At 58.9% G+C, this 19,191-nt stretch overlaps 14 protein-coding genes across 14 annotated transcripts; 8 read left to right on the top strand and 6 right to left on the bottom strand.

The window, feature by feature from the left end:
* Positions 1 to 100: 100 nt before the first annotated feature.
* On the top strand, positions 101 to 1,573 carry MVES1_002410 (uncharacterized protein; the record flags this gene model as incomplete). Its single annotated transcript, XM_056207240.1, has 1 exon — positions 101 to 1,573. One exon carries the CDS (start codon positions 101 to 103, stop codon positions 1,571 to 1,573), a length of 1,473 nt encoding a protein of 490 aa, XP_056063215.1.
* Positions 1,574 to 1,589: 16 nt separating this feature from the next.
* MVES1_002409 (uncharacterized protein) lies at positions 1,590 to 2,819 on the bottom strand (the record flags this gene model as incomplete). Its single annotated transcript, XM_056207239.1, has 2 exons — positions 1,590 to 2,679; positions 2,710 to 2,819. 2 exons carry the CDS (start codon positions 2,817 to 2,819, stop codon positions 1,590 to 1,592), a joined length of 1,200 nt encoding a protein of 399 aa, XP_056063214.1.
* A 41-nt stretch (positions 2,820 to 2,860) lies between these two features.
* BUD16 (pyridoxal kinase) lies at positions 2,861 to 3,969 on the bottom strand (the record flags this gene model as incomplete). The annotated part of the gene is made up of 2 exons (XM_056207238.1): positions 2,861 to 3,879; positions 3,909 to 3,969. 2 exons carry the CDS (start codon positions 3,967 to 3,969, stop codon positions 2,861 to 2,863), a joined length of 1,080 nt encoding a protein of 359 aa, XP_056063213.1.
* A 58-nt stretch (positions 3,970 to 4,027) lies between these two features.
* Positions 4,028 to 5,167, top strand: MVES1_002407 (uncharacterized protein; the record flags this gene model as incomplete). Its single annotated transcript, XM_056207237.1, has 1 exon — positions 4,028 to 5,167. One exon carries the CDS (start codon positions 4,028 to 4,030, stop codon positions 5,165 to 5,167), a length of 1,140 nt encoding a protein of 379 aa, XP_056063212.1.
* An 87-nt stretch (positions 5,168 to 5,254) lies between these two features.
* POL1 (DNA-directed DNA polymerase) lies at positions 5,255 to 9,559 on the top strand (the record flags this gene model as incomplete). Its single annotated transcript, XM_056207236.1, has 1 exon — positions 5,255 to 9,559. The coding sequence occupies one exon, from the start codon at positions 5,255 to 5,257 to the stop codon at positions 9,557 to 9,559; it is 4,305 nt and encodes a 1,434-aa protein (XP_056063211.1).
* A 28-nt stretch (positions 9,560 to 9,587) lies between these two features.
* Positions 9,588 to 10,379, bottom strand: MVES1_002405 (uncharacterized protein; the record flags this gene model as incomplete). The annotated part of the gene is made up of 1 exon (XM_056207235.1): positions 9,588 to 10,379. One exon carries the CDS (start codon positions 10,377 to 10,379, stop codon positions 9,588 to 9,590), a length of 792 nt encoding a protein of 263 aa, XP_056063210.1.
* Positions 10,380 to 10,717: 338 nt separating this feature from the next.
* MVES1_002404 (uncharacterized protein) lies at positions 10,718 to 11,273 on the top strand (the record flags this gene model as incomplete). Its single annotated transcript, XM_056207234.1, has 2 exons — positions 10,718 to 10,721; positions 10,840 to 11,273. 2 exons carry the CDS (start codon positions 10,718 to 10,720, stop codon positions 11,271 to 11,273), a joined length of 438 nt encoding a protein of 145 aa, XP_056063209.1.
* A 320-nt stretch (positions 11,274 to 11,593) lies between these two features.
* On the bottom strand, positions 11,594 to 12,030 carry RPL33A (60S ribosomal protein L33A; the record flags this gene model as incomplete). Its single annotated transcript, XM_056207233.1, has 3 exons — positions 11,594 to 11,598; positions 11,632 to 11,809; positions 11,878 to 12,030. 3 exons carry the CDS (start codon positions 12,028 to 12,030, stop codon positions 11,594 to 11,596), a joined length of 336 nt encoding a protein of 111 aa, XP_056063208.1.
* Positions 12,031 to 12,273: 243 nt separating this feature from the next.
* MVES1_002402 (uncharacterized protein) lies at positions 12,274 to 12,690 on the top strand (the record flags this gene model as incomplete). Its single annotated transcript, XM_056207232.1, has 2 exons — positions 12,274 to 12,319; positions 12,356 to 12,690. The coding sequence occupies 2 exons, from the start codon at positions 12,274 to 12,276 to the stop codon at positions 12,688 to 12,690; spliced, it is 381 nt and encodes a 126-aa protein (XP_056063207.1).
* Positions 12,691 to 12,947: 257 nt separating this feature from the next.
* MVES1_002401 (D-amino-acid oxidase) lies at positions 12,948 to 14,156 on the top strand (the record flags this gene model as incomplete). The annotated part of the gene is made up of 3 exons (XM_056207231.1): positions 12,948 to 12,987; positions 13,017 to 14,036; positions 14,065 to 14,156. The coding sequence occupies 3 exons, from the start codon at positions 12,948 to 12,950 to the stop codon at positions 14,154 to 14,156; spliced, it is 1,152 nt and encodes a 383-aa protein (XP_056063206.1).
* Positions 14,157 to 14,691: 535 nt separating this feature from the next.
* Positions 14,692 to 15,447, bottom strand: MVES1_002400 (uncharacterized protein; the record flags this gene model as incomplete). Its single annotated transcript, XM_056207230.1, has 3 exons — positions 14,692 to 14,808; positions 14,837 to 15,405; positions 15,435 to 15,447. 3 exons carry the CDS (start codon positions 15,445 to 15,447, stop codon positions 14,692 to 14,694), a joined length of 699 nt encoding a protein of 232 aa, XP_056063205.1.
* A 126-nt stretch (positions 15,448 to 15,573) lies between these two features.
* MVES1_002399 (uncharacterized protein) lies at positions 15,574 to 17,697 on the top strand (the record flags this gene model as incomplete). Its single annotated transcript, XM_056207229.1, has 1 exon — positions 15,574 to 17,697. One exon carries the CDS (start codon positions 15,574 to 15,576, stop codon positions 17,695 to 17,697), a length of 2,124 nt encoding a protein of 707 aa, XP_056063204.1.
* Positions 17,698 to 17,730: 33 nt separating this feature from the next.
* On the bottom strand, positions 17,731 to 18,405 carry MRPL2 (54S ribosomal protein L2 mitochondrial; the record flags this gene model as incomplete). Its single annotated transcript, XM_056207228.1, has 1 exon — positions 17,731 to 18,405. The coding sequence occupies one exon, from the start codon at positions 18,403 to 18,405 to the stop codon at positions 17,731 to 17,733; it is 675 nt and encodes a 224-aa protein (XP_056063203.1).
* A 92-nt stretch (positions 18,406 to 18,497) lies between these two features.
* Positions 18,498 to 19,187, top strand: TIM23 (Mitochondrial import inner membrane translocase subunit tim23; the record flags this gene model as incomplete). Its single annotated transcript, XM_056207227.1, has 1 exon — positions 18,498 to 19,187. One exon carries the CDS (start codon positions 18,498 to 18,500, stop codon positions 19,185 to 19,187), a length of 690 nt encoding a protein of 229 aa, XP_056063202.1.
* Positions 19,188 to 19,191: the final 4 nt, after the last annotated feature.

The following is a 19,191-nucleotide window of genomic DNA, read 5'->3' as shown; positions in this document are numbered from 1 at the left end:
GCACACATGAAAATGCGCGCGCCGCACAGGTGCAGCGGTCCGAGTGGAGGCGCGCCGCACGTGCTCGACGCGCGCGGCGCCTTGGCGAGCAACACCGACGATGGACGCGCATATTGCTTCGATCCAAGCGTCGCTGGACGCGATCCATGCGCAGCAAGCGCAAGCGTCCTCGCAGTCGTCGTATTTTTCAAATGCAGTACTGAATACACCCCGCCTGGATATTTTGGAGCTGATCCGCGACGCGGATCCCATGGAAGCTTCTCTGTTCAGCTACGCACCGCGCGCCGCAGAAGAAGGGCGCGTGGATACCGAGGCTGTGCTAATTCCCCGCGAGCCGCGCCTGAAAGAAATAGAACTGCCGAGCCCCCTGCGGAATGGAGTTGCGGGACTCGCACCGGATAAAGGCGCGCGATTCTATCTGACCATTGCGGACCAGCTCATGCAGACGTTCCACAATGCGCCGCGCGCGAGGAAACATGTGCGCATGCTACTGAAACGCGATGGAGAGCTGCAGCGGCATATCCAGCGGTACACTTTGACTATTGACCAGGCGAAGCGCGCCAAAGAGCACCAAACGCCGCAGAAGCATGCAAACAGGGACGAGGAGGCGGTTGCCCAGATCAAGGACGAAATTCAGCGCGAGCGCATGGAGATCCTTGCGCTCGAGTCCATGCTTGCCGAGCTTGGGCGCGCCGAGACGCCGGCCAAGGCACCGCCAAAGACGGCGCCGGCCAAGCCCCACACCACGCCGAAAGCCAGTGCTGCGCGCACCCAAGCCCCGGCAAGCATGGCAGGAACACCGTATAACAAGACGCCGACCGGAAAACTTCGGCGCACTTTAGACGGCACGCCGCGCGTTGGACGTGCGGAGCTGCGGCCCACGCTTACCACGCCGCAAAAAGCGCCTGCGCCAGCGCCGTCCACGCCGGAACGCAGCACACCGCGCGCGTTGCAGCCAAGTCCGCAGCACACCGCGCCGTGTAAGCCAAGTCCGCAGCGGCCGCAGCTGCTGCCAGCCCACGCCACGCCGCCCCCTAGCGAGAAACTCGTGCAGGTCACGTCGAAGCTATGGGCGCTCTTCGGCGAGACGCTGCGGTACGTGACGGGCCCCTGCGAGCCAGCGCCGTTTGCAGAGACGTATACCATCGTTCGCAAGCTCGAATGCTGTGCACAGGACCCAGACACTGCCGCGGTCGATGCTTTCTGCAAAGAGGCAGTGCCGGCTGCACCGCCTGCTGCAAGCACGACCACCGCCGCGCCGCTAAGTGTAGGGATGGTCGTCATGGCGCATGTTCTCCTGCTTCTGCTCCGTGCTCCGGAGCATACACTCACGCTGCCGAGCATCAAGACCTACACGGACAAGTGGTGGCGCCAGCGTGGCCAGGGCATCTTTTGCGCTGCCATGCGCGACGCTGGCTCGGCGAGCGAGACTGTGCGCCAGCTGGGCCTGGACGCGAGAGACGTGGAGCTTGGCGGCGATGCGCTTGCATCGAGGGCTGTGTATGGCCTCGTCGCTAAGAAACTGCTGCGAATCCACCGCGCAGGCGGCGCAGTGACGATCCGATTCGCATAGACTATGTATTGTAGCGCTATCGTGCACCCAGCCGCTGCACGCGCCGATCCATTCCATCCACCGCGCGATTCGCCGCAGCGATTTGCTGTGTATGCACACGCTCCTCTTCCTCGCACTCCAGCCGTTGGATCTCGGCGCGGAGCTGCGCGTGGAAAAGGGTACGTGCAGCGCTCGGCATGGAATCGAACGTGTGTGCGTAAAAAAAGAGCTTTTTTTTGGGCAGCGTGCCGTGCAGCACAGTGTGGATATCGGCGAATGCGTACAGCGCGGGGGTGTACGCACTTTCTTCGTCAGCCGCACGCACGACGCGCGGCGCAACCAGCGCATCAATGTCCTGCAGGAGCTGCAAGAGCATCTTGCCTGGCGTGTGGCCCATGCGGCGCGGCCCGAGCAGCTGCAAGAAATAGAGCGAGGCGTCTTCTGCGTCCCTGAGCACGAGCTTCGCGACAGGATCGTGTGCAGCGGCAAAGAGAAAAGGAGCGAGGTCGCGGTACAGGCGCAGAATGTCGTCGGTGTCCATAGACGCAGCGGCGTGTGCATTGCTCTCGATACCCATGTGGTACAGGGCATATGTATATGCCAGCATCAATGCAAGCGCATTGAACTGTAGATCCACCGACGACGGCGGTATCATGAAACGCTTTGCTATAAAGGCGCGGTACGCATGCTCAGTGCCTGGCGTCCAGGGATGCGCAGCGCCACTTTGGCGCCACCACGGCCGGTGCTCCGCCGCTTGGTCAAAGTACATGCGCGCCGCACGCTCGGGATGCTGGACAATCTGCTCAAATTGGCGCTGTTCTGATGGCGAGAGTGTGTGCATGAGTTCCTCGGTGCTGTATGCATCCAGCTCGCTCGACGCACGGCTGCTTTGTTCGTCGGTATCCGCCGGCGCTTCGTCTGCTTGCTCATGCCGCCACAAGAGCGCGAGCGTGCGCTGCCGCTCCTCCTGGTCTACCGACACATCATCACCACCAAGCTGCTCACGCGCCGTCTTTTCCGCAAATGCCTGGGCACAGTCCGCATGCTGGGGCACTCGGTAGCACGGCAACGAGCAGTACGGGACATTGCACGTGGCGCATTGGTACTTGGACGGCTGGGTATAACATCTGAGGTAAGTGTGCGACGCATCTACGTACATGCCACACAGTCGTGCTGTGCCCTGCTCCGTGAGCTTTTCGGGTTTGTACGCCACGCTGCGGTCCTCGCGGACCGCGCGCTTGATATTGTACAGCTGGGCAATGGACATGGACGCATGTGGAGGTGCGCTGTAGCGTTCGCTCCCTACGACTATGGCAGCGGCGCCCAGCGTGGCCGGTACTGCACGCTGGGATGCAGGATATCCTGTGCGCTCTGGATAATCCTGAGCTCTCGCATGCGCATCACTTTGACACGCTCGTCTACAGGCAAAAGATGCGAGGGCTGGAACGGGTCGATGCGCTGTTCCTGCCCCAGCGCAATCATCGCTGCGCGTGTGCGGGAGAGCACCGCCTGGAGCGATGCAACGGCGAGTGCCACGGCCTGTGCTATCGGTGTGCCACACTCGCTTGCCTCGTGCGTGTAGTCCTGGCACGAGGCGCTTGCCGGCTGTGGCAGGTCGTCGCGCGACGCGCTGAAACGCGCCAGCGTGAGCGCTGAGAACATGTCGCCGACGCCCGAAAAGTACTCGCCCAGGGAAGGGAACTGGATGAACCATGGGTGCAGTTTTGCGTCGCCGTCCACGCGGCTCGAGCCTACCAGGAGCATGGCCGGCTGGCCGTCCGGCATGGCAGACGCTGCCCCAAGTTTGGCAAGGTCCATATCCGGGAGATCCACCGACGTGAGCAGGACGTGCGGGGCGTTGTACGTTCCGTGTAGTTTTTCCAAAACATGGTACATGGTGTCCAAAGACGTGATGGTGATATCCGTCAGTTTTTGCGCCTCGAATTGGTTCGGGCATAGTATCGAGGCTAATGGCAGCATGCGCCGATAGATGGGAAGCACATCCGGATTCACATACATGCCGCGCTCCATATCGCCCATCACCGGGTCCAGCAGATAGACCAGCCCTGGATTCTTGCGCCGCTGCTCACGCAGGAGCGTTTCCACTACCTCCAGCGCCTCGGGCGACGGCGTGTACCCTGTGAGGACGCGATTGTGGCAGATGAGATAGTTTTCTGCCATCGCCGTAAACACCTGCTCCAGGTGTTCCGCGTCGAAACGCAGGCCACCAAAGCGGCCGTACCCGGTGTGATTCGAAAATTGTACCGTGTTCACTGCATCCACGTCCCAGCCGAGCAACTGCAATGGAAACGTTGCTGCGCGGTTCCCTAGCGTAAATTGCGCCTTTAATACATACCGACGTAGCCCGTAGATACATGGCTTTGGATCGTCAAAAGACGGTGCGCGTGGTAGTCCATGGAAATCGCGCTTCTTTTGCGATTTCCGCCCCTATTTGTGGAGGCCGTCGTTTCGACGATGGACCAAGGCGCATTCCGGCAGCTGCTTGCTGCAGGCGCGCGGCCGCCACAGGGAGCACGCCAAAAGCGCGATACAAACACAGGGCAGAACAGCCGGCGGAAACATGCTCCGCGCGCGTTAGGGGAAAAAGTGGGCAGTGCTGTAGAGGCTATGAAACCACGCAGCGTCCAGCAAACGTCGGGGTACATGGACCGCGCCGAGATGCGGCGGCGTGGTATTGACGTTCCAATTGACTTGGTGATGCCGTGCGAGGCGAGCGACATGGAACATACAGCCGGGGATCCAGTGGGCGTGCAAAGTTGCGCGTTGGCGCCGGAAGAGGAAACCGCGGCACAGGCGCGAGGTCTTGATTTTTCGCTGCTGGAGCGCCAAAAAGCGCGAATCGCCGAGGTGCATGCACCGGACGTAGACTTGGATGCGGCACTGGCCGAAGGTGTGCGTACCAAGCTGGCGGAAGAGCCAATGGAAGCAAATGCACTACCGAGCAAGTTTCAGCCGGTGGCGCAGCATGCCGAGCCGGACGCTGCGCCGGATGTGATCTATGTGAATGGGAAGCGAATGCGCAAGAAGAAGAAGTGTGCAGCACAGGAAAATGGAATGCGTACTGCAGCAGCTACAGCCGCGCCCACGCCGTCACCGGCGCCGGACCCCACGCCAGTGATGGACCGCTCCAAGATCTCCCCACCGTCAGCGCCGGACTCCACGCCAGTGGTGGACCACTCCAAGATCTCCCCACCGTCAGCGCCGGACTCCACGCCAACGAGCGTTCCTCCACAGCGTCTCCCCGCAGACGACGACATCTTTGACGACGCCGACGAATGGAAAGGCATTTCAGACGACGAGACGCCAGAAGATGAGATGCACCCCACCGCCCACACAATAAAGCCAGACTGGTTTGCTACCCACCCTACAGAAAAAAGCCCCTCGCCAGCGCCGCCCCTCTCTCCCCCGCGCTCACCCTCGCCCTCCCCCGAGCCCAGCCGCCTCGAAGGCCTGAGCACCTCCGCACTTCCTTCTGAACTGAGTCACTGGCTCCTCGAGCGCGAACAGAAGCGCGCAGACCGTCCTCACGACCATCCTCCACCCCGCCGCAAGCGCCCACGCAGCAAAAAAAACCGCGACATGGACAGTCCGTAGGATGGGTATTTTGTAATTAAAATCACACGACGCGTCGCGAAAGCGCGCGTGACAAATGGGCTGCGCGTGCCGTTTCCCATTCCCAGCATGGCACCGCGCGCACAGAGGCTCGATGCCCTGGCGGCGTTGAAAGCCGCCCGCAGTGGCGGAGTCCGTGTGCATCATTCCACGCGTGATGAAGATGCGATTTACGACGAGGTATCCGAGCAGGCGTACCAGTCGATCGTGCGCGGCCGCATGATGGACGACGACTTTATCGAGGACGACGATGGAAGTGGCTACGTCGACCACGGCCAGGACGAATGGGAGACGCGCGAGGAGAGCCTCTCGTCTGAATCGGAGGACGAGGGTGACTACTTTGCGCGCACTGGCCGGCGCAAGCCCAAAAAAGGCAGCCGGCAAGCGCGGCGCGCCATGGCTGGGCAGACCGACTACCTTGGCAACGCACGCCGGATACGCGCCGAGGCCGACGTGCGTCGCGAAGTGCATGCTCCACGCACGGTGAGCAAAGAGGCCGAGGCCGACTTTATGTCTTCGCTCATGGGCGGCCTGAACCAAATTACGACGCCTGCGCGCCCCCACTTGTCCGTTGTGCGCGAAGAGTGCCACGATTCGCCCTCGGTGTTACTTGCACGGAAGCGCAAGCAGATGCGTGCACCGCTGCCAGCCTTGCAGGACGCTGGCTCCAGCTCTACCGAGCCAAGCAGCGATCCGCCCGAGTTTCACAGCGATGCGAGCGCACATGTCCATATTTCCGGCAGCGATTCCCCTCTGTGGGGAGCGCAAGACGCGAGCCCTACACTGGAACCCACTGCCAGCAAGCGGCCCAAGCATGAGGACGAGGATTTCGGCACGGTCCGCGTCGGCGCAAAGCGCAATACCAACGTCGTGAGTGCGCGCGGCACAAAGGCGGACCACACGCCCACACCGCCCGTTCTGCACAAACCCAAGGAGGAGACGCCCAATTTGACGTCGTGGCACGCGGTGCACAGTGGTTTGGCCAACCTTGCAAGCTCGCCCGCGGCACTCGCCACGCCCAAAGACGCGAGTGACCACCTGGCCGTCACGCCGAGCATCGAGTACATGCAGCCAGACAAGTCGGTCCACTTTTTCTGGTTTGACCACTACGAAATCCAAGGCACTGTGCACCTATTTGGCAAAGTATACGACCCAAAGACGGAGCGCTACGTGAGCTGCACCGTCAGCGTCGGCGGCATCGAGCGATGCGTCTTCCTCCAGCCGCGGCCCAAGATGCTGTCGAATGGCCACGAGACCGACGTCGTCCCCGACGAAGACCGAGTCTACGACGAGTTTGACACGCTGCGCTCCAAATTTGGCATCCAGTCGTGGCTTGGAAAGTGGGTTACGCGCAAGTACGCGTTTGAACTTGCGGATGTGGACCCCGAAGGCGAGTACATGAAGGTCAAGTACGGCTTTGACGAGCCGCCGCTGCCGATTGATGTGAGCGGCGCGACCTTTGCGCGCGCGTTTGGCACCAACACATCGGCCTTTGAGCTATTTGTCGTGAAGCGCAAGATCATGGGCCCGTGCTGGCTGCGCATCGAGAATGCGAGTGTGCACAAAGGCGCGGCACACAGCTGGAGTAAGCTCGAGCTCAGCGTAGACGACCCCAAAGACGTTGCACCGTTTGCCGATGGCGACGCGAGTGCGCCCAAAGAGATGCCGCCGCTAACCATTATGAGTCTTTCCACAAGGTCCGTGGTCAACTACAAGGAAAACAAGCGCGAGATTGTGGCGCTGAGCACGCGCGTATGGCGCGATATGTCACTCGAAAACCCCACACCCCCTGGCGAGATTGCCAGCTCCTCATTTACCGCGGTGCGTCCGCTGGGCCCCTCGTTTCCCACACGCTTTGAAGAGCAGGCAAAAAAGAGCCATGTGAAGATTCAGCCGATGAAGTACGAGCGTTTGATTTTGAGCAGTTTCCTTGCGCAGGTGCAGCTCAACGATCCCGACGTGATCCTCTCCTACGACTTTTCCGGCAGCAACCTCGACATTTTGCTGCACCGCATGCGCGACCTGAAGCTGGACCAGTGGAGCAAGCTTGGGCGCCTGCGCCGCAGCAAGTGGCCGATGCTCAAGCAGGGCATGAACACGAGCCTGCTGGCCGGGCGCCTTGTGTGCGACCTCTCCAGCGACACGGCCAAAGGCATGATTAGCTCCACGACGTGGTCGCTGAGCGAAATGACACGCACGCATCTGGGTGTGCAGCGCGAAGATATTGATCCCGACGACATTGCGTCGTACTTTGACTGCACCGCACTCACGCCCGACCGCTTGTTGGACTTTGTGCGGCACTGCGAAGTAGATGCCTACTTCCAAATGGCGATTGCGACCAAGGTGCAGCTCCTTGCACTTACCAAGCAGCTGACCAACCTTGCCGGAAATTCGTGGGCGCGGACCTTGAACGGCGGCCGTGCGGAGCGCAACGAATATATTCTTCTTCACGAGTTCCATCGGAAAAAGTACATTTGCCCCGACAAGATCGCCGCGTGGGAGAAAAAGGCGCTGAAAACAAGCAAGGCGAGCAAGAAGGAAAAGTTTAAGGGCGGCCTGGTGTTCGAGCCCAAGCGCGGCCTGTGGGACAAGTACATTTTGGTCATGGACTTTAACTCGCTCTACCCCAGCATTATCCAAGAGTTCAACATTGACTTTACCACTGTGGAGCGGAGTGCTTCGGACGAGGCGGATGCGATCCCACCCGTTCCCTCGTCGGACGTCTCGCAAGGCGTTCTGCCGCATCTCATTGCCACCCTGGTAAACCGGCGTCGCCAGGTGAAGAGCTTGATGAAAGACAAGAATGCACCTGCGCTCAAGCAGCTCCAGTGGAACATCAAGCAGCAGGCGCTCAAGCTCACAGCCAACAGTATGTACGGATGCCTTGGCTTTGAAAACTCGCGCTTCTACGCGCGTCCGCTCGCTGCGCTCACCACGTTTAAAGGCCGCGAGATCCTTACCACCACGCGCGAGCTCGCAGAGAGCATGGCGCTCGATGTGATCTACGGCGACACGGACAGTGTCATGATCAATACCAACTGCGTGGACTACAATGAGGCCCTGCGCATCGGCAACGAGTTCAAGCGCGCGGTGAATGAAAAGTACCGCTTGTTGGAGATTGACATTGACGGTGTTTTCCAGCGCATGCTCCTCCTCCAGAAGAAAAAGTATGCCGCGCTGCTTGTCGACGCCGCGGGCGAGACGACCACCGAGATCAAAGGCCTCGACATGAAGCGCCGCGAGTACTGCCAGCTCTCCAAGGACGTCTCTGGCTACGTCATCGAGCAGATTTTGTCGGGCGAGGCGACGGAAGTGGTCGTGGAAAAGATTCACGAGTACCTGCAGCAGGTCGGGGCGGATGTGCTCCACGGAAAGATCCCCCTCGAAGCGTTTGTCATTTACAAGCGTCTCGGAAAGCGCCCCCAGGACTATCCCGACGCGCAAAATCAGCCGCACGTCCAAGTCGCGCTGCGTATGCTGGCAAAGAACGAGAGTGCGCGCAGCGGTGATGTGATTCCGTACGTGTTTTGTCTTGGCGCACAGGACGCCAAAAGAACGCAGGCCGAACACGCATTTCACCCCGACGATGTGCGCCGCAACCAGGGAGACAAGGCGTACCAAGTGGACTACAAGCACTACCTTTCCCTGCAAATCATGCCGCCCATCGAGCGCTTGTGCGACAGCATCCAAGGCACGGACCGATCTCGCCTAGCGCAGTGCCTCGGGCTCGATGCTGCAGCGTACGCGACCAGCACCACCCTCGATACCCACACCTCCAGCCGCGAATTCACCACATTGGACAGCCAAGTGCCGAGCGTTGTGCGCTACGCAAAGTGCGCGGCGTTCCTTGTGCAGTGCAAGTGCGGCGCGCAGAATACATTTGAGGGCCTCGCACAGCTGCGCCCCGAAACGGACTCCATGCTCTCGCTCGAGCATGGCTTTTGTTGCACGCAGTGCACGGCGCCGCTGCGCCTGCCGTGGCTTGCGACGCAGCTCGAGCTTGCGATACGTACCTACATTGAGCAGTACTACAGCGGCTGGACATGCTGCACCGAGTCTACTTGCCGCACACGCACGAACCAAACAGGCGTGTATAGCGCGCGCTGCCTCGTTTCCAGCTGCCGCGGCCGCGTGGTGCCGCTGTACTCGGACAAGGACCTCTATACACAGCTGTGCTACTTTGATTACCTGCTGGATACGGAGCGCGTTTTGCAAGAAGCGGGCGACGCACCGTACCGCGCCTATATCCAGGCCACCGCAGCGGCGCACAAGGAGAGCATTAGCGTGCTGCATGGTCTTGTGCAGCAGTACCTCTCGCGCAATGGACGGCGCTACGTGGGCCTTGGCAAGCTGTTTAGTTTCATGCGTGTGTAGAGAAAAGAGGGTGCTTTGTGTAGCAATGCTATGTACAGTTCCATGCTAAAAACTCGTGCATCCCGGGTATATCGCTGTATGGCAATCGCGCCGTCCCGAGCGTTTGCGTGCGCAGCAAATGCTCGATGGCATCGCGCTTGACGGCGTGGTAGATATCGAGCTCCAGCGCTATATCAGGCACAGGCGCAGCGTCCGGCGCGTCATGCACATCCCCAGAAACGCTGTGCTCGTGCGGCATGCCGGGGTGCAAAGAGGCGCTGCGCAAATCGACCACGTCGTCGTCGTCGTCGTCGCCATGCAACGCACGCCGCCGCGCCTCTTGGCGCAAAAACTCCTGGAGCTCGGGGTCGCCGCTTTCTTGCAGCGCTACCTCTGGCGCCACAGGTGGATCGTATGCGGTATAATCGCCTTCTTCATGCACGGCAAGTGCATCCAAATCCTCATCGCGGATAAAGGAGCCAAACGGAAGGCGGTGCTGCAGCGCACGCAAGGATCCCCGATCGCGGATCACGCGCGGCGCATCACCCGCAACGCCCAGGTATATCTCGTCCTGATCTTCCAAGTGCGCGTCTTTAAACCGAGCATAAATGCTCTCCCACTTCTCCCGCAGGCGCTGTGCCGATTGGTAGCGCGCCCACTCGATGGTCTCGGAGCCGTCCGCGTTGAACTGCGGCGGTGCACGAGATGCGCGCCGCCGCAGCAGAAAATTTTTCAGTACAGGCACCGGCGCACTCTCGCACTGCGTCTCATCTGCTAGCGTGTCCTGCGAGCCGAGCCCAAAACACTGCTGGATGAATGCATTCTGGGACGACTGCGCCATGGCACGACGCGCCGCGCCGCGCTGTGCGCATGGCCATCACGTCGGCCGAGGTGCGTTTCTCAGGTCCGTGCCACGATGCGAAAAGAGCGGCGCGAGGCGCTGGGCCTGGTGCGTCTCCTGTGTTGCTTATGCCAGCTACGGTACATGCTCGTGTTGCTGTTTGTATACATCTACATCCTGGATGGGCTGCTGGCGCTGCTGTGTTTCCGGGCCCTTGTTATTTTTGTACGTTCACGCTGCCACTCACCGCCAGCAAAGCGGTATGTCTGCACGCGCTTATTCCAGTGCACCACAACCTTATTCCTGCGGCGAGAAGCCTCAATGATGCAGCGCGCTCTATGAGTGTGTTTCACATATTCTGTGCCGTGCTCCAGTGCTTGTCGGATACATCGTCGTCCAAGAAGCGGCTTGTTTTGGACTTTGTCCACCAAGGTGCGTCGCCTTCGTGGCTAATGACCAGAGTATACCGCGTCGAAAATGCATTTGCTTGCAGTGGATGCCTTGCTTTGGGTTTTCCACATGGTCGTCTTGGCGATCACGATGGAAGAGGCCCAATCGCGTGCAGATCCCACGCGCATTAATGGACTCGATTTCACGCGCGACGAGCTCGACGCTGCGGGCGGACACTTGCGTATGGAGCGCGACGTGCATCGATACTACGACATTGCGAGGGACGGTGCTGACGAGCAGGAGGGGGAGCAGCTCTTACATGGCACGGGGTCTACGCGATCGAGCGCAGAGGACGCAGAAGTGTCCGAGGAGGCGCAGCGTGTTTTGCCGTCCACGACGCAGCCCATCGCATTGGTCCGCTGGGATGCCATGTGGGACAATGGCAAAGGGACACCCGCAGCTGCTGCGAGCGAGCACCGCGCAGGAGATACCCTTTTATTATAGACAGATACCCACGATATACATGAACGGTTGCTTTATATGGACACACCACAACTGCAAGATGGATCGATCTGCACAACCACAAACTGCTCATTCCTGCACGTAGGAGCATATCGGCACGGCATGGGCAATGGCTCGATGTATGCAACAGGAAAACTGACGCTGCGCATACGCAAAAAGGGACACAGGCGCTCATACGCGAGAAAAACCATCTATGATCATCCATTGGCAATCCGCCATGGGACATTGAATTTTCAGCATACGCTGGATGTATGGCAAGAAGGTCCTAAAATAGGATGCCTGTAGCAACACAAGTCCGATTTTTAGACTGGTGTTAGCATGCAAGTGGGTAGGTACGTACTGTTGCTCGGGTACAGAAGAACACGGACAGAAGAGCCAAAGGCCTTGGGGGGGATGTTGTGGCGGAACTTGGAGCGCACAACACCGGCGTTGCCGTGGGACCGCGTTACCCGGCCCCAGATCACACGGACCTTGGTGCCACGCACAGCGGTGGGGGCCTTGTAGATGTAGGCAATGCGCTGCAACGTTAGTCTGTTCTCGCAATCCAAAGCGGGCGCCGAGCGCATCCGCCAAACAGTCAACATACCTTGCCGAGATAAAACTGAGCATCCTTGGAGTTCTCCACGCCCTCAATCTTGATCAGCGTCACGTTGGGATGCTGGCTGTGCTTGCCCCGCCTGTGGCCCATGATCTTGCCCTTGCTGTAGAGACGAGTCTGCGCGGTCAGTTTGCCGAACATTCAAAATTACCGTGCAGCATTTATGCGAGCACCGCACAAGCGGTGCCGCACATGCTACACGCGACAACAACATACCATTCTGATGCTCGAAGTCCTTGAGGTGTGAGGTAGAGTGGCCCTGGCCACAACGCTTCCTTTGCTCAATAGAATGTCACGTGAATATTGCCAGAACTATAGCGAGCGTACACGTGACGCTTGATGAGACCATGTGGAGTAGCATTGTACGCCACGCATCCAACGAGCATGGGCCGTATCCAGCGCAAGAAGCGGAATCATCACGGGCGTCGCGGTATGTGGATTGTCCCGGTCTGGTGCTGACATGCAGATATTTCTCGCTCTACACGGACGCGTGCTCGCACGCTTGATTACGACCAACGCCACGACAATGCCATCAATCCCGCGAAGCGACAGACGCTCGAGCAACCCACAGAGCTCGATCCAGACAAGGCAGGCCTCGGCATGTTTTACTGTATAGAATGTGACCGGCATTTTCCCAACAACAACGACCGTGTCGCGCATGTGGCGAGTAAGCTGCATAAACGCACTGCCAAGCGTATCCTCACGGAGAAGCCGTACACACATGAGGAAGCTATGCTTGGTGCTGGCATTGGTCTGGATAACGATCGGCGTGACATTCAGCGCGTCGAATTGGATATCTAATAAAGCACACCATGCGACGATATATACCCGTACAGCGAACTCAACGAGTTCGCGTACTCTAGCACTTGATATTCCTTGAAGCATATTTTTGTATTCGTGTATGTAGAATAACCTTGCTGCACCCGCTATTGCAACGCATCGTTCCTGGCCGCACACGCGCGCACGACACGGCATGCATGTCGCCGTCACTTTTTTTTTTTTGCCAAGACCACGTGGCACAAATCACGGAGCAACGACGCACATGCCAACGGTTTGCCATGGCGGAAACAAAAGACGTGCTTGTTGTAGGCGCGGGCGGTACGTACGCCTCGCACCACTCATTACAGTCCTGGGCCTCACTTGTGCTCTTGAGCTACGAAAGCAGGGGTATCGTGTTACGATCGTTGCGCGCGACTTGCCCGTGGACCTGTCCTCGCAATCGTTCGCTTCGCCGTGGGCAGGCGCGAACTGGCTTTCGTTTGCAAACACCAATGAGGTTGAGCGCCGTCGTGATGCACACAGCTACAAAATCTTTCAACAACTGACTGAGGTACTGCCTCCTCATGTACTCGCGTTTATGCCATTCGCCATTTATCACTCCAAAAAAGACGATTTTGATACCTACTGGTTTGGCCAACTTTGTGGTGGTGTGCGTACCATGGCCGGATGCTTACCCCTACAGATAAACACACACGATGCCACACCCACTGCATTGCCATCTGCACCGTACCTGTACGAGTTCCGCTCTTTATGTCTTAACGTCCCTCTCTACCTGCAGTGGCTCGTCAGCAAGCTCGAAGAGGATTGCAGCGACTTTACAGCACCGCCTGTACGCTTCGTCCGCGCATACCTGCCTTCGCTGGCATCGGCAGCGTCGTACTTTTCTGATGCGAAGCTGATTGTGAATGCCACGGGATTGGGAAGCCAAAGCCTGGACGACGTGCGCGATCCTGCTGTATATCCCATTCGCGGTCAAACCGTCCTTGTGTGGATCCCACAGTTCCGGGACTCGAAATACACAAAATGCTACAGTTCTATTGGCAAGCATGGCGCGATATATATTATCCCGCGTGCACGCAGCGGCGAAGTCGTGCTGGGCGGCACATTTGACGTGCGCAACACCAACTCACTCCTGCCAAATGCCGCCGTCACGGAGCGGATTTTGAAAGACGCCGTGAAAGTTGCGCCGGAGCTGCTTGCACAAGGAGTCGATCCAAATAGCCCAGATGCATGGAAATCGATCAAGGTACTCCGCGAGAATGTGGGCGTGCGCCCTGCCAGGGAAGGCGGCGCGCGTGTGGAATTGGACCAGCACTCCATCCAGGCCGATGGACGCACCGTCAGTGTGATTCACGCGTACGGAATTGGTGTGTATCCTACCTCTACTTACAGCAGGACCTGCCGGGTACCAAGCGAGTCATGGCATCGCATCCGAGGTCGGCCAGCTTGCCAACGAATGGCAGCGCCGCTCCAACGCCCACCTGTAGCGCTCGGACCACGCTCCTGTAGATGCACGTGATGTGAAAAATGGCCGCTGGCAATCGCATAAAAGGGCGGCGCGAAGTTTTTGCCGCTACTCGCTCCGGCGTGCGAAAGTTACGGCTTTTGCACGCGTATCACGGATGGGATGCGCCGCCCAACCTTGGGATCCACGAGCCTTTGCGGGCGAGTGGGTATTAGCGTAGACCGGTGACGGAAGCGTAGAACGACTCGTCCATGTTGCCCCCAGGTCTAGCACGTCTCGCAAGCCGTGGCGGCAAGTGCGAGTATTGCGTTTGCAGGATAACTATCGTATTGATCGCCATTTGAGCAGGTTTGCGATTCTCGTCTGAGCATGCTTGTAACTATCGTCGCGGTGAGGCGTGCATGCCTGGACCGGCGCATGGAGTCGAGCGCACCCTAATTTCATTGCTTGGGGGGAAGCTGCTATGCGGCGATGCCTCGTCGGGTGACAACCTAGGGCTGCGACATATTTAATCGATAGTTGTAATAAAAGTAATGGTTGCATGTCTTAAGACACAGCTAGCCGGCCAAGCGGGTGGCGGTGGCGTCGCGCTTGGCCTTGAGCACAGCCAATTTATCTTCCTTGGATGCATCGTAGGATACATGGAGCTGGTTGAAGGGGTTTTGCGGCGATTTCTGCGGTCAGTAAAGCGGTCCAGCGTACCTGGAAGTGCTTGTACAGCAAGTCGTTGTATTGCTGCAGACGCAGTCCAGGGCGGTCCTCGCGCAGTTTTGGGAGCTCTTGCTCCTTGTATGCCTCAAATGCGGCCTTGAATCGACGCTCTGGATGTTTCTCCATTGCACCAGCCGCAGCGCCACGGCTCGCCTTATTGTCCTTTTCAGAGACGAGATTCATGGCCTCCAACGCATCATCGAGGTTCGTAGCGCTGAACGATGCAATCTGCAAATCCAAATCATCAAGATTGTCGCCGCCAGCTGCGTCGCCGCCTTTGGCGCCGCCCTTGGCACTGCCCTTGGCACTGCCCTTTCCACCCGCATTTACTTTTTTGCCTGGCGTCGCCTTGTCGTCTTCCTCTGTGAGCCGCGCAAGCTCAGCCTTTTTGCGGGCCTTTTCAGCGTCTTTCTCCTTGCGTGCATCGGCATTCGACTTGGTTTTTGCGCCTTGCTGCCACTTGCCCTCCTCCTCTTCCGCCGCCTTGGCAGACGCTGCCGCCGCCTTTCGATCCTCTGCTTCTGCCTTGCGAGCACGACCAGCAACAGCCTTCGGGTTCACTTTGTGTAAGGAGTGTGCATGTACCTACTTTTGGGCGCCATGATGAAGCGTTTGAAATAGAGATCAGCAAAGCACGACGATCGATTGTGGGGGCACGGCCCGCCGTGTTGGATTTGCAATTTTTGCAATTTGTCACGCCAATTCGCCTGCACTTTCCATTACGACGCATGGACAAAGCGTCTGTGCGGCGGGTCGTGACAGAGTCGCGCGAGCTTGCACAGCGCTTGAAGCAACTAGAAAATGTGCGGGCAAAACTTTCCGCTGGAGAGGATGCACACGAAGCTTGCAAGCAGCTAGAGCAAGCGGATACAGACCTGCGCTTGCAGCGCGAGCATGTCGAAGCGGCGGTCAATGCACGGATCCACGGTAGGTGGCTCTCCACACTCACAGCAGCCCTTGAAGCTAAGATTTTGCAGCACAAGCAGCAGTTCGGCATGCATCTGAAGCAGACACTGGAAAGTTCCATGCAAAGCTTGTTCCTTGAACAGGACGGCGTTCAAGGGAATGACGGCGCCGACCAAGCAGTCCTGAATGAAGAGGGTCTGCCGTTTGTCGATCCTGTAGAACAGTTGCCTGACTCACCGCCCGCCACGCCAGATATTAGTATGCATCTTTCGTCCGCGCCTGTCGGCAATATTTTAGACCGCGCGCCCGGGAGCATTGTCCCATTTGAGCGATCCGATGCAGAGCTCGGCGAGCGTGATCGACGCGAATGGATGGATGCGATGCTTGATATTCTAGAAAAGGAAGAAGAAGAGGAAGAGGAGCAAAATGCAGCCGACGCACCGCTGCTTGCGGCCATGCCGCAACCCGATAAGGAAGCCCCCTCGAAACTCGAGAGTTTCCGCCGTGGTTTTTTGCATCGGCGCACGGAGACAGACAATGCAACGCCAGCATCGACAGAGGACAATGCTGTGCGACCTAAGAAACACGTACGCATTGCCGAGCAGGAGCCTGAATCGAGCGAAGAAGAGGACGAGGTGCCGCGCGAAAAGCGTTCGCGTGCAGTGCAGTATGGCCAACACCCTGACGATGTTGGTGTTGAGAAAGAGGCTGCACGCATTGTAAATCTACTCGGCCCTCAAGTAATCGAAGGGCATCCCAACGCAGACCGAATACTTGCAGAGCTCGAAGCGTCCAATACGCGCGTGGTGCAAAAAACGCCCGAGCCAACGGCAGCAGGCCCTGCGAGACCCGCGATTGGCGAGGCTATTGTAGAACGCAACGAGGCCTCTTTTCAAGAACCTTTATCGAGTGCACCACGCAAGAAAGTGAGTGCGTTTAAGCGCCGCCAACTGGCACGCCAAGAAGCCGAAGAAGAGCCTATCCCCAATGCGCCTACCGTATCACAAGGCATCCCTGCCATTGAGCGTGCAGGTCGTGCCGAAGAAGGGCTTGCATCGCAGCGCGCCAGCCAAGGTCTCCCTCCCCAAATTCCGCATGCCCGCCCGACCAAAGCGTATGCAGAACGACTACGACAGCGGCGCGAAGCAAATGCCCAAGAAGCCGTCGATGGAGAAAATGACGCGCCGCCGCTTTCTGCGACACGCAAAGTACGCTTCGGCTCGCCGACCGTAGTAGAAGCGGAGGCGATGGACGAAGAAGATACCATGTCGCCGATGGACGAGGCTGATGACGATGTACCGATGCAATACGATTCCGAAGACTCTATGCAAAGTGGCGATGATACACTATGGGATAGTGACGACGAGTACGATTTAAACGATCTTGCATCACTGCGGCCCAGCATGGAAGGGCATGCAGAAGACCCCTACTGGGACGAGCAGCTGGCCAAAGAGTATGCAGAGGCGCAAGCAAGGCTCGGTGCAATTGCACATCTCTCCACGCCTGCGCGCAACGACGCGAGTGCCGAGGAGTCGTATGGGATTGCGCCCTTAGACTCGTCCGTTGCCGACCGGGACGACACGACTGGCAATACGGCGCGCGAGCATACCAAACCCAACGTGTCGCGCTTCAAAGCAGCGCGCATTGCTGGCGACGCAGTGCCGAATCCTACCTGGCAACTCGACCACGGCGCCAAGCAGGACGAGCCTGAGGACAGTATTTCTGGCGTGCCTGTCATGGTGCTTCCATCCTTAGCGCCTGTGCGTTTTGCAAAGCACGCAAACCCAGACACGCGGCAAGTCGACGTCGACGGCGAGAGCGACGAGGACGATGACCGCTTGCAGGCATTGATGCGCGCACGTCTCGACATTGCCGAGCACTACACGCCACCTACCAAGTCCGCCCTGCGCAAAGACATACCACCCCAAGTGCAAGCGAAAAAGTAGTACATTTTCTATACGTGTATAGAGGGTATGCAATCAAGCGAGCGATGCGTCCAATGCGAGCGGCTCGATCCCTCGACGCCGCATCTGCTTTTCCTTCTCCACCGCGTTCAAGTCCGTCTTGTTGAACAGACGCGCGCGCGGCAGGCCAGGCTTACGCGGCAGGACGCCGTCGCGCGCAAGCACAATGCCGACAAACTTGCGCGACTTGCGCCCTGAAGAAGGGTGTGGGCGCACTGTCTCCGGTGAGTGTGCATATACAGTCTCGCGCTGCGGCAGGCGCAAAGGCAAAGTACCGAGCGGTGCAATGGCCGGCTTGACCTGCTTCTGCTCATAGTTTGGCTTGTAAAAGCGAACGAATCCAGGTACTTTGGCGTACAAGGTATGATCGCGCCCGATCCCTACATGTTCGCCTGGGTGCCACGATGTGCCGCGCTGGCGGTAGATGATATCGCCCGGCTTGACAAAGTTGGATCCCGGCCGCTTCACACCGAGACGCCTACCGGCACTGTTGCGGTTGTTCTTCGTCGTACCGCCGCCGCGCTTGGCAGAGTTTCTCGTTTGCACGGCGCCGCCGAACGGAAACGGCGGCAAGACAAACGGCGATGCGCGGGCAAGGGATGCACTAGGCAGCAATGCAGTGCGTACCGGTGTTGCCACACGCAGCGATGCCGTGTGCATCGCCGCAGCAAAGCTCGCTGGTGGCCGCATGGGTGAAGGCAAGCGCAGCGTGGCGGCGCTTCGTCTTTTCCACGTGACTTCTTCTACGCTGCGTCGGCCGCCTCTTCTTCTCGCCGTTCGCGATGTGGCCGTTCAGCTCGTCGAGGGACAGCAACGCACCGCCAGCGCCAGCTGTGCCAGAGCACGTTGGCGAAGGCACAGTTGAGCATTTGCGCCAGCAGTCGTTTGTGACGCCTAGCGACACTGCGCCACCCGAAGCACCAACCGCAGCGAGCCTCTTGCAGCACACCGCGTTGGACCCTGCAAAGCTGCACCCATTTGCCAACATTAGCTCGGATGACCTTGAGTATTTGGATATTGAGGATGACAAGCCCAACACGCTCCAAGGTTCGCGCACCGCGCTCCCGAGCCGTGGCTGGAGCGACGATTTGTGCTACGGAACAGGCACGACCTACCTAAGTGGCCTTGCCCTCGGTGGCCTTATGGGCCTGCGCGAGGGTGCTGCGCGTCCGCTCGGTATTGAGCACCCCACATTCCGCCTGCGCATGAATGCTGTACTGAACCAGGTGACCCGCCGCAGCACCTTTGTCGGCAACAGCGCCGGCGTGATTGCAATGACATACAACATCGTTGACGCTATAATTGACAATGCGCGCGGCAAGCACGATATATACGGGAGCATGGCATCGGGAGCACTGAGTGGCGCACTCTTTCGTGTCACGTCTGGCCCACGGGCCATGCTGGTCTCCAGCTCGATCATGGTCGCCGCCGCAGCTGCATGGACCGGTGCCAAGCGTGCATTCCTGAGCTAGCCAG

The sequence above is a fragment of the Malassezia vespertilionis genome, chromosome 4, assembly GCF_029542925.1.
Source record: "Malassezia vespertilionis chromosome 4, complete sequence".
In the NCBI taxonomy this organism is placed as follows: Eukaryota; Fungi; Basidiomycota; class Malasseziomycetes; order Malasseziales; family Malasseziaceae; genus Malassezia; species Malassezia vespertilionis.
Note: the sequence above shows the minus strand (reverse complement) of the source record. Positions and strands in the feature narration are given on the sequence as shown.